Below are 15,994 nucleotides of genomic sequence, written 5' to 3' on the forward strand. Positions count from 1 at the left end.
ACTGATGATATAAGGTTAGCTATGGACCAAAGAAAATGCACCATCCTCACCCTATTTGATTTTTCTAAAGCATTCGATACTGTTGATCATACAGTCCTTCTGAATAAGTTGGCTATTCTTGGTTTCAGTCACAACTCGTTAGTTTGGTTTAAATCCTATCTATTAGGTAGGAAACAATGTGTATCTGTCGGTGACAAAAAGTCAACTTGGAAAAACGTTATGCATGGAGTACCACAAGGTTCAATTTTAGGCCCTCTCCTCTTCACTTTGTATGCTAATGACCTTTCTTCCATTATCAAATTCTCCAGTTTCCATACTTATGCAGACGACCTTCAAATCTATTTAAGCTGTCCCATAACAAAAATTAATGAAACAGTTGGAATAATGAATCAGGATATCAATTCGATAGTGGAATGGACAAAGAAAAATGGCCTTAAGCTTAATCCCATCAAAACACAACCCATTATAATTGGATATTCTCGTCTTATAAACAATATTGACCTTGAATCGATTCACAAAATTAGTGTAGACGGTAATGACATTCCTTACTGTAGCTCAGTTAAAAATTTAGGCATTATTATGAATAATACTCTTGACTGGTCAGAACAAGTGAACAAAACTTGTAAAAAGGTATTCTCAGCCATGCATGCATTGAAGAAAATGCACGATATCCTCCCTAGAAACATTAAATTATTATTGGTTCAATCTCTCATCTTCCCACATTTAATGTATTGTAATTCTGTTCTTAACGATATGCAAGTCACTCTGAATGATAAACTACAGCGTTGCCAAAATTATTGTCTACGTTTCGTCTACTCTCTCCAACGCCATGATCATATCACCCCAGCCCACATTGCTAGTTCAACATTAAAGCTTCCCGATCAGAGGCTTTTTCGAATAGTCAAGCTTGTTAGAGATATCTTGAAATACGGTAATCCGAACTATTTAAGATGATTTCAAATTTGTCTCTGAAGGTAGGAGGATAGATGCTTCACATACTAGAACCGGAGAAAGTACTTTAAGGATACCCAATCATCGAACTACTATTTTCACAAAATCCTTCTTAGTCAGTGCCTGTCGTGCATGGAATGCACTTCCTGTTTCTATCAGGTCCATCGAGAGCCGAGCGAGCTTCATCCTGACTTTAAAAAAACATCTTTTGGAACAAATGACTGAAACTGTCCGGCCCTAGAACGATCACATGACATCCATCCCCCACCCATCCCACAAATACAAACCTTTAAACCATGTTATAGAACGAATTGTATATATATATATATATTATATAAACTCATGTTATTTCAATTATCCACTGCATAATGCTGTATATTACTGAAAGTTGATAACCCTGATCTACTTTCAGCCTACTTCATTTTATTAATCAATTATTTGATCTTATCTACCTATATAATTATTTTACTCTATCAATTTTCTGTTTTTTTTTCTCTTTAATATTCATATTGATTAAAACTTTTACAATATTTCCATTAATAAATAAATCCTTAGTTTAAATAACGAAATTAACGTTTTGGTAGAGAGTTAGTGGGGAGGATATTTTTAATATTCTTTCCGAAGAATGGACATTGATATGTCCAAAGCTCCGCCAATTTATGTAGATGCATAACAATATGATTATTATCTATAGTTATTATATTACAAACTGCTTTTTCATATCATATACAGTTCAATAATTATTTTCTTAGTCTATATTATGTAAATTCATCTATAATTTTGCTGTATTGTAAGCTATTGTATATAAGTGTATAAGCCAGTATATATTGTAATCTACATAAATAAAGTACTCAAAAACTGTTGGAGATATCACAAATCACCACGAAACAAATATTGTAGAGAATTTATCAACCTTCATTTCTGAATAGTTAGTCATGTCGGTTGAACGCATTTTTCTCAAGATATGAGCGTGTAAGCAAAACATTGAAAATTGAAACTTTTCAACCACCCTCATCCCTTTAGCACAAGGGGTAGGGATGAGGACTTTCGATATGTTCACCCCCTGACTGGTCCCAACAAAGCTGCGAAGTCAAAAATTGTGTTCAAAACAAGCTCTCCAAATTCCTTTGTCTATCGGTCTACTTTTGCATAACTGAAGATCTCACACTCAACACTGAAGCTGCTGCAACAGTCGTGGGGATGTGCGTAAACTTGTGAAATTATGCATTAAATTGAAGAGAATTTGATGCTCAATAAGCTCATGATCAGCATGGATTTTTCCCATCGATATTCAAAAAGTTATAAGAGCAAAAATAGCAAAAGAATGCAGGAAAATGTGTTTTTTTCAAAAATGTCACATCTTTTAGAGCGGATATCTCGAAAAGTGAAAGAGAAATAGGGAAAGTTGTCAGATAAATATTGTAGGAAATAATGTAAGCTTTGATTTCTTATATATCAGTCATGTCTGTAAAATGCGTAGTTTTCGAGTTATATACGAGAAACCAAAAAATGGTACCTTTAGCACAGGTGGTAGGGGTGGGGACTTTTGATATGTTTACCTTCTTAATACCATGGACAGAACTGTTAGGTCAAAAATTGTCTTCCAAACGTTTCCCTCTATAACACTTCGTTGACTGGGCTAATATTATTTATGGCTTCTCCATTTATAATAATATTATGCCTACCAACTCCTCCTCCAAAACTTCATCGAAGACAGCTTCGCTGTAGACATTAAAAAGGAGTGGAGATTAAATACAGCCCAGTCTTACCCCTCGGCGGATCGCGATTTCCTCGGTCAATTGATTCTCTATTCTTGCAGTCGCCTTCTGACCCCAATAAACATTGCTGATTATTTTTAAATCACCCGCATCAATGCCCTTGTTGTCAAGCAACCTGTACATCACTCCAAGCCTTACCTTGTCAAATGCCTTTTTCAAAGTCTATGAAACAGGCATAAACGTCTCGATTCATGTCTAGGCATCTCTGGAAAAGCACATTAACCCCAAACAGAGCCTCTCTTGTTCCGAGCCGTTCTCGAAACTCAAATTGGGTATTGCTTATACTTCCTCAAGTTTTCTATATATCCTTTTGTGTATAATTTTCAGAAACAACTTCAGGGTATGGCTCATAAGCGCAATAGATCTATAATCAGTGCACTCTCTTAGGTTAGGTTTTTAGGAATGAGTACAAAAGTGGAGATCAACCATTGTGTTGGGATTTCTTCCTTCTCATAAATATGATTAAAGAGGTTCACAAGAATATCAATCACATCTTCATCAAAGAGCTTGATGATCTCTATGAGGTTCTGATCTGGACCTGCAATTCTACCTGCTTTCATCACTTTTAGAGCATATTCCACTTCCGATCTCAATATCTTCAAATGTACTTCCCCTCTCTCTACAACTGGTCTTACCGGTCTTTCGTCTTGGAAGAGCACTGAGAGATATGCTTCCCATCTCTTTAGTTTTTCCTTCACATCATTTATAATACTTCCGTCCTTATTATTTATTATATTTGTACTCGCTCTGCTTTTGCGACATCCAGCCAGTTCTTGAACCTTCTTATGCATATGGAAGCTGTCAAAATTCTTCTCCAATACTTCTATTTCTTCACATTGCAATGTCAGATACTCTTCCTTAGCCTCTCTTATCCTCTTCTGAATTTCCGTCTGTAGTTCTCTATATTCATTCTCCTCTCCCTTGCTCTCCCTTCTTTCTTCCATAAGATCCAGAATTTTAGATGTCATCCATGCTTTCTTCTTCCTTCGGTGTTCCCCATCTACCAGATGACTCATCTATTACTCTTGAGGTCACTTGTACCTCCTCCCACTTTCCTTCTACATTGTATACCTGTAATACATTAAACTCTCTCATGGCTTTGTTCACCTCATACTTTACAGTGTCACGGATTTTTGGGTTTTTGAGAAGTCTTGCATCTATGTAATTTCTTGGTCGTTTTGTGATCTTTTTCATTTCAATATGCAACTCAGCTACTACGGGGTTGTGATCTGAGTTGATATCAGCCCCAAGATAGGTTTTTGTTGATGTGACTGCATTCCTATATCTATTGTTGATGAGTATATAGTCAATTTGATTTCTGACAATATCTCTGGATTATCAGCAGGAGATTTTCAGGTGTACAATCTACGATATGGATTCTTGAAGTAGGTGTTTGCTACCATTAGATATTTCTCTTGACAAAATTGTATTAGGCGTTCACCTCTCTTATTTCTCTCACCTAGTCCTAGAACACCTGTATGTGCTTCTACCTTATCTTTGCCTACTTTAGCATTAAAATCCCCATTACTATAGTTACATCACTTTTGTTATTGTGCTTGCAATTATTGTTTCCAGTTCCGCATAAAACTCCTCGACTTCTACTTCCTCCGAGTCTGCAGTTGGTGCATATATTTGTATGATGTTCAGGTGTCCTGTACATGTTTTTATTTGTAACATCATGACTCTTTCTGAATAAGTTGTAAAACTCTGAACTGAAGCATTGGTAGCCTTATCTATAATTACTCCGACTACATGATTTGGGTCATCTATTCCTGAGTAATAGAAAACTCCATTTTTCGTTCTACACTTACCACTGCATGGCCATCTGACATCGCTCATTCCCAGAATGTTTATGCTGAGTCCTGAAATTTCCTTCACCACATTGTCCAACTTTCCCGATGCAAAGAGGCTTCTTGCATTTCACGTTCCGATCTTCACACTCTTCAGCCTTGCTTTCATGTTCTGGTTCGCCACTGCTCCCCCCGGAGATCCGATTGTGGAGCTTTCACCTTCGGAATATTTCGTTTAAAACCCATCACATTTTTCCTACATTCCTTTAACTAGGCCTACATGCAACGTTTACTAGAGCTATGTTGTTTTGGTAATAAATTCTTAGTTACTACAGTGATGAATGTAAAAGAAAGATTTTCAAAAAGGAGTGTTAGTTTGATGGTGTCAGGATGAACATAATTGTTTGGAACGCGTCCGTAACTCAGTAAGTTTTTATTGTAAAGCAGGTACTTGCGTAGTTATTTTATTACGTTCACATTTTCTATGGATGATTCTTTGTTTTTGTACTGATACTACTTGTAACTTATGATTCAAATGCTCATTATGAAATGAATCTTAGGTCATGAATATTATTGTAGATGGATGGTTACCAATTATTAATGAGACTAAAATCGAATTTCAGACCAGAAAGAGGAGTAAATACAACACTTGAGCGTCAATATTGATTCGTTTTCTGAAATTACATAGATTGACGCAGATTGTACAACTACAAATAATGAAGGTGAGTGGTTTTCCTTCCGCGAAAGGCAAACATTGTTAGAGCTTATAGCACTTAAGCGCTGCGGTAGAACATGCTTGAGCATATTTGGCAGATAATCCATTCGTTTCTTGTTGAAACGAGGCGAAGCGACAATGGGACTAAGTGTATAAATCAAACCCCATCCCAATAATTCTAAGTGCAGTGTCATGATACTGTTTGCCGGTTGGTGGGCGTCTGCTAGTCTATTAATGGACTCCAAGTTATAATTGCATTCGGACTGCAATGCCACTCGGAACTCTTTTAAAGTTAATTGATCATTAGTGATGAGATTACTAGCGAGCCTTTCTTTCACAGAAATAATATTACTGAGCGGGTCCTGTAGTCACTGAAAATATTACTAGCTATTCCACACAAGAAAATCTCACAATACCTCTACCTCCCAAGAAAATGTTTACAAAAGAGTTTACATTCTGGGAGTAACTGCGTTGTTAAAATCTGATTATAGAGGAAGTCCTCAATATTACTTATTATACCAGTGCGCAATACACAATATTGTACAATACGTATTATTGTACAATACACATACCTGACATATATTCTTCAAAGAATTTCGAAAACGATTTCAAACGATTTTATTGTTCATTTATTCAACTGGCGAATTTCCATTTGATACAAAAATCCCACCTCCTCTTCTGAGTCGAAGTATTGAGGATTTCAAAGTATTTACAAATCTAAAAAATCATGAACTCTCCTATTCTTTCATCTTTGATACTCAAGTAATCGTCCACTTTTACAATCAATGGCACCCTTTTTGTAAATCTCCTTCAATCCCTCCATTGTCTTGTAATAGCTGTCATTCATTCTAGTACATAGGGCATAAAGCTGCGCGTGCACTAGGTCGGTGGGGCGGCGCGACGCGGCGCGGCGCCGTTTTGGACTAGTTAGTCGTAACGTAGACTTGTCAATTTTCTGAGCTGATTTAAACATGACATATTCGTCTTGTTTTTTGTTCTCTCCTGGAGACTAGAATTATATAATCGGGGATCATGTATTCCATCAGTTCTTAATCGCTTATCTTTTCTTCAATAACTTATATATGAAGTATTTTATTTAATTCAGAGCGGTTGACTGCTGCACTTTATTATTATTGTAGGCTATGGATTAGTGACAGTCGAAAACCCATTTAATGGTGAGTAATGAATATTTTATTGTATTGTTGTATTGTCTTTATTTCGATAATTTTAATTTTACTCAATTTTGCAGTCTTACATCTGAGATGTATGACGATATCCTAATGTACAAGAAAGCTATATTAAATGGAGTATATTCCTATTTTTCATTGATACAGTCATTTATCTCTATGGAATTTTGTAATTGTGAGTAAAGTTTGGAATACTCACTGGTTGTACATCAACTGTAACTCTGTAACTGTTCATCATTCTTTTAACTAGTAATTTCTTTTCATAATCCCATTCATTATAGATTTCAAATTCTACAATAAATTAAAACCTATAATATTCCTCTAATTTTATATTAAATGTAAATTGTATGTATTGTATTCATTAGACGATTTCTTGAGAAATCATTCATTGAACACAATATTTAGTATGTTATTTATTTTAGCATTACTAAGTAGTTGTGACTTGTGTTGCAGGTTTTTTTTTGTGTGTGTGTGTATTCTTGAATACTCATTAGAGGATCGTGCTGTAAATATGCCTTGCTGTCAAACGAGGACTTACGAATTCGCCGACCGAGATGGCCGGTGATATCGGACATCTGACCTTGCCGTGCGGGGCTGAAAGACGATCTTCGATCTGACGCCACTAGCCCGATACCTGGAGGCCATCACCCTTCATCCTCATCCATCACCCTTTGGACATCGGACTCGAGGACGACAGATCTTAGATAAGTACTTGATGCCCCCACTACAATATAATATGTGCCCCTTAAATTTGGTCTCTTAAAGACATGTTGAATTTGGTCTCTTAAAGACATGAGTATTTGGTCTCTTAAAGACGTAATGTATTAGGTCTCTTAAAGACATGTGTATTCGGTCTCTTAAAGAAAGATTGATTATTAGATTATCCATGTAGAGATGTATTTTGTAATATTCTCTATATTATTCTCATTATTATAAGTGCAGTCAGACAACCGCATATCTATGTTTTTAATTCCAAGACCCTTAAACCACTAGAATTAGGATCACAGTATTGATCAGATCAAAATCCGCAGACCTCAGGGCCTAACAACTTAGCCTTCTCCGACGAAATCATTTGTCACCAGGAGATCGGTTTCACTTCTCTTACATGAATAATTCAACAGTAGGTTTTATTGGGAATCCTCTATTTGACATGAATAATTATTCTTCAAAAATTAACTTACTCAACATCTACACAAAAACCCGGAAAGCTTACAACAAAGGAACCACAGTCATAACACAAGAAACAGAAACCTTCTTATTACGAACGTTGCTAGGAAGGCAATATATCAACGACACTTCAACCACCTAGCACCAAAACTCCACAATCTACTTCCTGCACAAATAAAGTCAATAGAAAACCCAAGTCGATTCGAAACTGCCGCTAAGAACTGAATTATTCCAACTGGAAGACATCATATAGAAAACATAATCTCAAAGGGATGTTTCACAGAGACAAATTCTCACAGAGACAAGTAGTGTTTTTGAACGATATTAGTGTCACAGAGACAAGTTTCACATGAGCAAGTACTTCTATAAATGTCAGTCTCATAGGAACCAGTTCCCACAGAGACAAGCAGTTTCATAGAGACAAGGTCTCCGTCCAAACTAGTAGTGCTATAAATGGTAGTCTCACAGAAGCAAGTTTTCACTGGAACAAGGTGTATCACAGAAGCAAGTACAGTGTCGTAGAGATAAGTTAGCGAATGTAGGAAGAAGTTAGGCGTGTTGCCTACATCTGAACTTGAAGGCACTCCATTATTTGTTCTAGTAAATTGAATGTGTGCTGTTTTTCAATCATCTAGGTATATGATTATGATTAAAGGTTTATCATAAAAGATAGGGATGGGTTGGTAACCTATTAGAATGAGATAGAAGATAGATAGAATTATGAAGATAAATAAATTGAGCTCTATGCAAATGTAATATATTTCTACCAAACTTCAAGATAACTATTCCAATATATCTAATAAGTATATATTTGACCATCAACCCGAAAGAATAATCAATATGGATATGGAATGGAATATATAAAAGCTAAATACCTACCACTGACCTATTCATCACCGCTTCTTAAAAACCACATGGCCAAAATGGTTTTTCATTATAATTCCTTCTTTCGTAATAAATTATTTATGCTTTTGTACTCCTGAGCGAAGCTCGCTCCCCTATATTATGATCTAATCATCGTCTTCTTCTTCCGAGCTGCGGTCTCGAATAGTGAATTCAAATTGATATAATACTAACTTCAGGCAGTCACAGAGTATTGCGTTAACACCAATAGATTCTATAGATTCTATTACATTGGACATAACTTATCATACACATGATGAACATATGTGTTTTTCAAGTGCCGTTCAATCTATAATAATCTGTGAGAATTAAGTTATTAACATTTTGTTAATAACTTTGGTGTAAACGCAGCTTTATATGCCAAGATTTATCATGGCGTTCCGAGTTACGGATAATAATGTCAATGAAAAACTTCATTTTCCTCATGAAATCTTTCTGAAAGCGTTTTTCATGTTACAAAATGAAAATCCCAGTGAAAAACAAAAAGTGCCACTTGATAATTCCCAAATCATCTTTTTTTTTCAATCGTAGCTCTGATTCAACTGAGCAATAACTTTCTGAACTTACTGAGTTAATAAAGTATCATTTACAATTATCATGAGCGCAATGGAACTTGGGATTCCATCAATTCAGAATAAGTATTATACCGGTATTCAGTTTTACAGGATTGAAGTAGTGCAACATTTAGATTAGAACACCAATAGATTTTATTTGTAACGAAGTAAGTTCTTCACTTTCATATCAAAGTTCTACTTTTTCCATTATGATATAGTATATTGACAACTACTAAAACGATGTCTGGTAGCCCTGGTAATTTAATGTTAATTAAAGAAGCCGTGACATTATAACAATGACTTTATTCCTAGTAGATAGCATGTCTGGTAGATGGCTGAATATTCTCGTTACCACATTGCAAAGGATGTTCAGTGAGGTTGTAATGTTATTTTTCCGTAACATGTGCCCTGCTTGGCCGCAGTCGGTAGGGCAGAGATTTTTGAATATATATGATATTTTTCGTGACTCCTGAAAGAAAAATAGCACCAGTTTCTTACCAGCTCTTCTAGGAACTCAAACAATTCTCTGCTATCACTGGCTGCAAACATCGGCCGCTTTAACAGTTCACAGTTTTTGTGACTGATTTGGTAGACTCCACAGATATACTGTGACACGTACACGTACACGTACTGGACGTACTTGACTGTAGTTAGAGAATACTGTTACTAATAATTTTAACCTAACATTTGTTTAATACTTTATTATTTTCTTTCTCATTCTCAAATACTGATTTCACTAACTCGAAAAATGTTATTTCAATAGATGTAACCTATTCAATTTTACTTCATAAATTACAGTAAATTCCACTACTTAATAATTCAATTAAATAAAAATTGTAACTCAAACCTCATTCACGTAATAAGAAGCCTAAATAATGTACTGTGTGAATCCCCGATTGCTTCAATAGAGCAAACTGAATTTCCTCTCAAATAAAGTACCGTAACTAAACAAAAGCCAAAAATAGTAAATCTATAATATAAAAATACATATACAATTTTGGTTGAGGTCAACCGAATTACTCACGCGTGGTTTCAGTGTATAAAGTCATAGATATCTGAATTGGTTGTAGCATGAAATGGTTTAATTCTACTCTACACAGGTCGAAGCGGATATTCATTGGCAAGCTGCTTTGTAGGTTTGTAAACATTGCATCTTGCAACAGTCGCTCGTGGCTCGGGCCTGGACGGGGCACGACCGACAAAATTCGTTTTCGTTTTTCTATTTTTCGCCTGTTTTGATCTTGTCTTATAACTATATTTTATGGTGTATATGTATACTATACTGTGTATGCTATCTACTATTGAAATACTGCTCTGCTCTTTCATGTGCAATTTTCCTTCCTGATTCCATGTGCAATTTTCACGATTTATAGAGCCTAATATCAATAAAATAGACTGAATCCTTAATCCCTGTCAACAATATATTCATTTAGATTGAGCCCATTGATAAACTGTTTGATCTAAGTAATGATCATAATATAAAGTCTTTCTAAGATAAATAGATAAATAAATACGAAATTGTTGTTCGTCCGTAAATATTGCAGCAGAATTATTGTTTTCATTGAAGTAAATTGTTGAACTATATTTCCTCCTAATTCATAGAATGAAACCTTTCTTTTTTTTGGTCTTCCCATTGTTCTTCACCACTGATACGTACATTCAGGTGAAAAATTAATTCTTCTCGTCTATAATCACTATCTAAATTGTCCTTGATAACAATAGAACTTTTTGTGTAGTTCAAATTTTGTAATAACTTCGTTGACTCGAAACTATTAATTATATAAAACAAATAGTAATAGTATCTGCATGCATGTTCAAGGCTAACAGTTGAAATTTAATCCATTGAGCAATATTGTAAAAATTCAATAGTAATAAGCAATAAGAATAAGGAGCACAAATTAATCAGTAGTGATTCAATAGATGACTGCATAGCTTCTTCCACTCTGATTATATTTGTGTTCAGTCATTTGTCACTCTTAATTTTCAAAAAATGTCTGCCCTCACATACAAAAATGCGAGAAACAACACATGCATCTACCACGAAAAGCAGTGCTTTAGAAAAAGTTATAATCTAAGCAATAGTGACCTTGTATGGAGATGTATTATTAAGGGTTGTACAAGCTCAATAACAACTGATTCGGTGTGTGGGAAGATTAAAGCGTGCACCGGCAAACATTCCAATCATGCAACACCTGCTACTCCATCGAAGCTTATTAATTATAATGAGGAAGTAGAAAATGTGAAAATTCCGAAAATTACAAAAATATCAAACTTTGAAAATAGAATGTCTCTTGATTCAGTAATAAATAAGGACCGGAAAATTGATTCATGTGACGTGGGATGTCAAACAGACGATTTGGTTCTTGTTCATAGGGTTTCTTGATGCACTCATACAAGAAATCCGAAATCTCAAGTGCAAACCCAGTAATGTTAATGCAGTAGGTTCCAATGGAATCATCACTGAACGCTGGCTGAGTGATTCAGAAATCTGGAACGAGCTGAGGGATCTGCACGAGGCAAAAGATGTCCTTATATTACATCCAATTATTTTCACACAAATCATGCTTGCCAATAACGATAATGATTCCGTTGATAGTATAGAAAATTTGAACCCTTTTGACTATAAATTAATATTGGCCCCAATCTCAAACTCCAAAATAGACACTGTGAATGGTGGAAATACTGTAGGATCTCACTGGAGTCTGATAGCTGTAAAGCTGCCTGACAAAGTCTTCTTACATTTTGACTTTGCATCCGGATTGAACAATGATTCAGCAACTGTTTTCTATGAAAGGCTCTCCAAATTGATGAATATAGTGAGCACATCACCTTCAAACAATCCCAGTGTAGGCAGCAGGAAGATTTTCACTCATGTGGTTGGGAAGTTGTAAAAATGCTAAACTCCTGGTGAACCTATTGAGAAAGAATCCAGAGATTCTAGCTGGGAATAAATGGTTGGACTTGAATATTGATTTTCCAAGTAGGCCTAATATTGCAAGTGAGGCTGATGAGAATGATTTTGTTGAGGAGTCGAACATTCTCAAAATCAAGATCAAAAAGCAGCGAAAGCGGATTCAGAAGTTAATTAAAAATACAATTATGCTGAACCAAGAAATGAAAAAGCTCAGCTCCACATCACAGTTCAATAAAATCACGCTGAGGGACAACGCACTCACAGAATCAAACACTAATCCTCATCTTAGAAATGTAATAATATTAGCCGACAGTCAAGGTAGAAATCTGAGTTGCCAGCTACAGAATTATCTGCCAAAAAATCATGGATGCTGTGGCTTAGTATATCCTGGCGCTTCATTAGCTGAAATTAATAATAAATATATTCACAATTCAGAGCTTTACCCTAACCATAAAACCTGCTTAGTTGTCGTGGGCGTAACCAACATTTTCACAGAAACCTCCACAATATCAGATGTAGAATTATACATACTATCTCTCAGGTATTTCATTTCAAGACATAACGGCATTCAAATAGTCCTTTCTGACATACCATACCGCTACGATCTGGCAGAAGGGTCACACCAAAATAATCTCATCCGGAAGGCAAACCTACACATAAGTAAGTTATGTCACACTAACTCAATAAAGCTGATCGAACTATGTAGCCTGCCACGCTATTACCACACAAAACTCGGGTTGCATTTGAACAGAATGGGAAAAGGTTATATTGTGAAGGAAATCCTACATGCTACTCTTCACATTGATGGCCACTTCCATCCTGATGAGACGGATATACAGGTAGAGGACTTGGAAAAGGATAGAAGAGATCTATGTACTGACACTGATGGACTCACATGCAAACAAAACCTTAGAACAAGAGTAACATTCCAAAAAACTTCTCAACTCCTGCAAACAGCCTTACACATCGAAAGTATTAAACAAAAAACAGGCATTGAGCACAAACAAAAACCCAAACGAACCAAAAAACAGAAAATTGAAGATGTTTTTCCTAAACATACAAAGAGGCCTTCAGGAAAAAATAGATCAGCTGGTTATTGAATTGGACAAGATAAGACCTCACTTCCTATTTCATTTCATTTCATAATTTCTTTATTCATAAATTTGTACATTGTATACAATGAATAGTGTCATAAATATATATCTTTGATTAGATACAATCAAAATAAAATACATAAATGAAATATCTACAGAATACAACAATACAAACATTGTCACGATGTATATCGTAACTAGAGAAAAGAATTGAGTTTAGGGCTCATTTATTTGACGCTCAGTTATCTTTGATAGAATCAAAGGGGTCAACGTGCAAGCCAGCCGCTGGCCTACCGCTCAGCGGTGCTGCGCATCCTCTCTCCCCTCCCTCTCGGTCACTGAGGGAGGCCCGAGAAAGGCTAGCAGGAGGCAGTCGAGTTCGGAAAGCCAGTGCGAGCGGTCGAGTGAGGTGAGAAGGAAGCAGCGTGCAGCTAGCAACATCACAGTACGTCTCGTACTAGAGTGAACTCCGAATCCTTCAGCGACCGGGAGTTGTGTTTGAGACTAAAGACGATTAGCCTCAACACTGTAAGCTCCATTGCTCAACATCCGTTTGGGTGAGTGCTGATCAACGTTTAACACGTATTTAGACGACGGGCTACCAGTTTCGTCCAACGGAAACACGTCAGGTTTTGGACGAAATCTGACTACACATTGGTACATCACCAGCGGTGCATCGAGGTGCAAGAGGACCTTTAGAAAGGCTAGGTATTCCCATAAAGAATTTCGTAATCCCAAAATACGTAATCCTATAAAGCCTTTCCAGCGACTCCGCGACCGATCCGGATCCCAGGAGAACACCCGGTGCTCGAGGACTTAGACTCCGCATCTACGGGAGAAGTCCAGCAAACGGGCCCCCGCAACGAGTCGATCCCATTCCGAATTGAAGAAGGACCTTTAGAAAGGCTAGGGAAAGCCTTTCCAGCGACTCCGCGACCGATCCGGACCCCAGGAGAACACCCGGTGCTCGAGGACTTAGACTCCACGTCTGCGGGAGAAGTCCAGCGAACGGGCCCCCGCAACGAGTCGATTCCATTCCGAATCGAAAGAGGACCTCAACTAAGGCCAGGGAAGGCCTTTGCGAGAACTCCGCAACCGATCCGGACCCCAGGAGGACACTTAGTGTCCGGCGACTAGGACTTAGAAAAGTCTGGAGCGCGAGCCGGCGCAACGTGCTGATTCCATTCCGAATCGAAAGAGGACCTTTAGAAAGGCTAGGGAAAGCCTTTCCAGCGACTCCGCGACCGATCCGGACCCCAGGAGAACACCCGGTGCTCGAGGACTTAGACTCCGCGTCTGCAGGAGAAGTCCAGCGAACGGGCCCCCGCAACGAGTCGATTCCATTCCGAATCGAAAGAGGACCTCAACTAAGGCCAGGGAAGGCCTTTGCGAGAACTCCGCGACCGATCCGGACCCCAGGAGGACACCTGGTGCCCGGCGACTAGGACTTAGAAAAGTCTGGAGCGCGAGCCGCCGCAACATACTGATTCCATACGGAATCGAAAGAGGACCTCTAGAAAGGCTAAGGAAAGCCTTTGCCAGAGCCCCGAGATTAATCCGGACCCCGGGAAGACACCCGGTGCCCGAGGACCAAGACTTAGTCCCGACACGAAGATCTTTCTCATGGCTGACACTGCAACGTTTCTACTCCCTTCATTCCGCGACCAACCCTGTTTGGCAGTGTGAAAGCACGGCCCCTCTTTCCTAAAAGAGGGAAACATTTCTCCAAAACACTCAAGACCCTGTTTCAACCCCCGACTCGAACGAGGGTGGTTGACGGACGCCCCACCAAGACTCCCGTCCCCCGCTGCGGCCCACCCCAGTCGCCGACCGAGTTTAGCCGTCCCAGAGCGACACTAGGAACTCTAGTAGAGGAAGGTGTGGGCAAAAATCTACTCAGAAGATTGGCACACGAACGTGGGGACCAAGGCAGGAGGAGAAAAGCAGCAATGAGTGCAGAAGAGGAATGTAATCGTGCCGGAGAAGACCAGGAGGCGCGAGAGGATAGCAGCGATCCAGGAGTGTCCTGGATTTACAAACTCCACCGGAAAGAAGCAGTGGATCTAGCAGCATCAGCAGGGCTACCTACAACAGGTACAATGGCGGAGCTAAGGAAGGTTCTTGTGGACCATCACAGGAAGACGGCAGAGGGAGCCAGCAACCCGAACCAGGCTAGCAATGGAGCTAGCACAAGCTACCATGAGGCGGAAGAAGCAACGTCTCTATGGCCTCCTGTAGAGGATGTGTGCCTTCCGCCAAACATTCAGCAGCAGTGGCGCAGTTGTGTGCCTAAAGAAGATAATTTTGAATGAAATTTAGAATTTAGAAATAGGCCAACACATCTAGAAAATACCTGAGTATACCTAATTCATGCAGGTGAACGGGCTAGAGTCAAGAAAACTTCAATTAATCTTGCCATGCCTGATTTAATAGGTTTATACTATAGAATAACACTACAATTTGAAATAGTAGAAAAATACAAACAGCTTCAATAAACATTGGCAACTAAAATCGAACAACAGAAACAACAATTTCATGTTACTTTGGTGACATTCTTCATCTGATTCGGGGGCGCATTACTATCCCCGATTAGATAGCAATACGTCACAAAACCCAACAATATCAGTCATCAAATAACAAGTTAATTCCAACATAAAATTACTCAAGAAAGAAAAGCCCGTTGAACCCAAATTTCGTCGATAGTAACCCATATAACCCATATTTCATAATAATTTTGAATCCCCACTTTTGATTGACATTCTCGAATGAACCTTTGTTTCACTACACTGCACTTTCGTTGGTCTGTACGTTGCTTTATCGTCGGGGTTACAGTACCTTGTTTTTGGCGGTGAACTTTTACCGGTTGAATTTGGCTTGACGGCGACGTCCTCTTACATCTCTAGACCTGTTGTCTGAACGGGTGTCTTGAAGCGGTGTTACA

General features: G+C 38.1%; 1 protein-coding gene across 1 annotated transcript in view; it reads left to right on the top strand.

Annotated features, from left to right (window-relative positions):
• Nucleotides 1-13,940, top strand: part of LOC120351621 — a 48,284-nt gene extending 34,344 nt beyond the window's left edge. The window contains exon 3 of the mRNA XM_039429494.1: nucleotides 13,820-13,940. Coding sequence (XP_039285428.1) covers nucleotides 13,820-13,940 — 121 coding nt within the window. The remainder of the gene's footprint in view (nucleotides 1-13,819) is intronic.
• Nucleotides 13,941-15,994: the final 2,054 nt, after the last annotated feature.

The sequence above is a fragment of the Nilaparvata lugens genome, chromosome 5 (genome assembly GCF_014356525.2).
Source record: "Nilaparvata lugens isolate BPH chromosome 5, ASM1435652v1, whole genome shotgun sequence".
Classification (NCBI taxonomy): domain Eukaryota; kingdom Metazoa; phylum Arthropoda; class Insecta; order Hemiptera; family Delphacidae; genus Nilaparvata; species Nilaparvata lugens.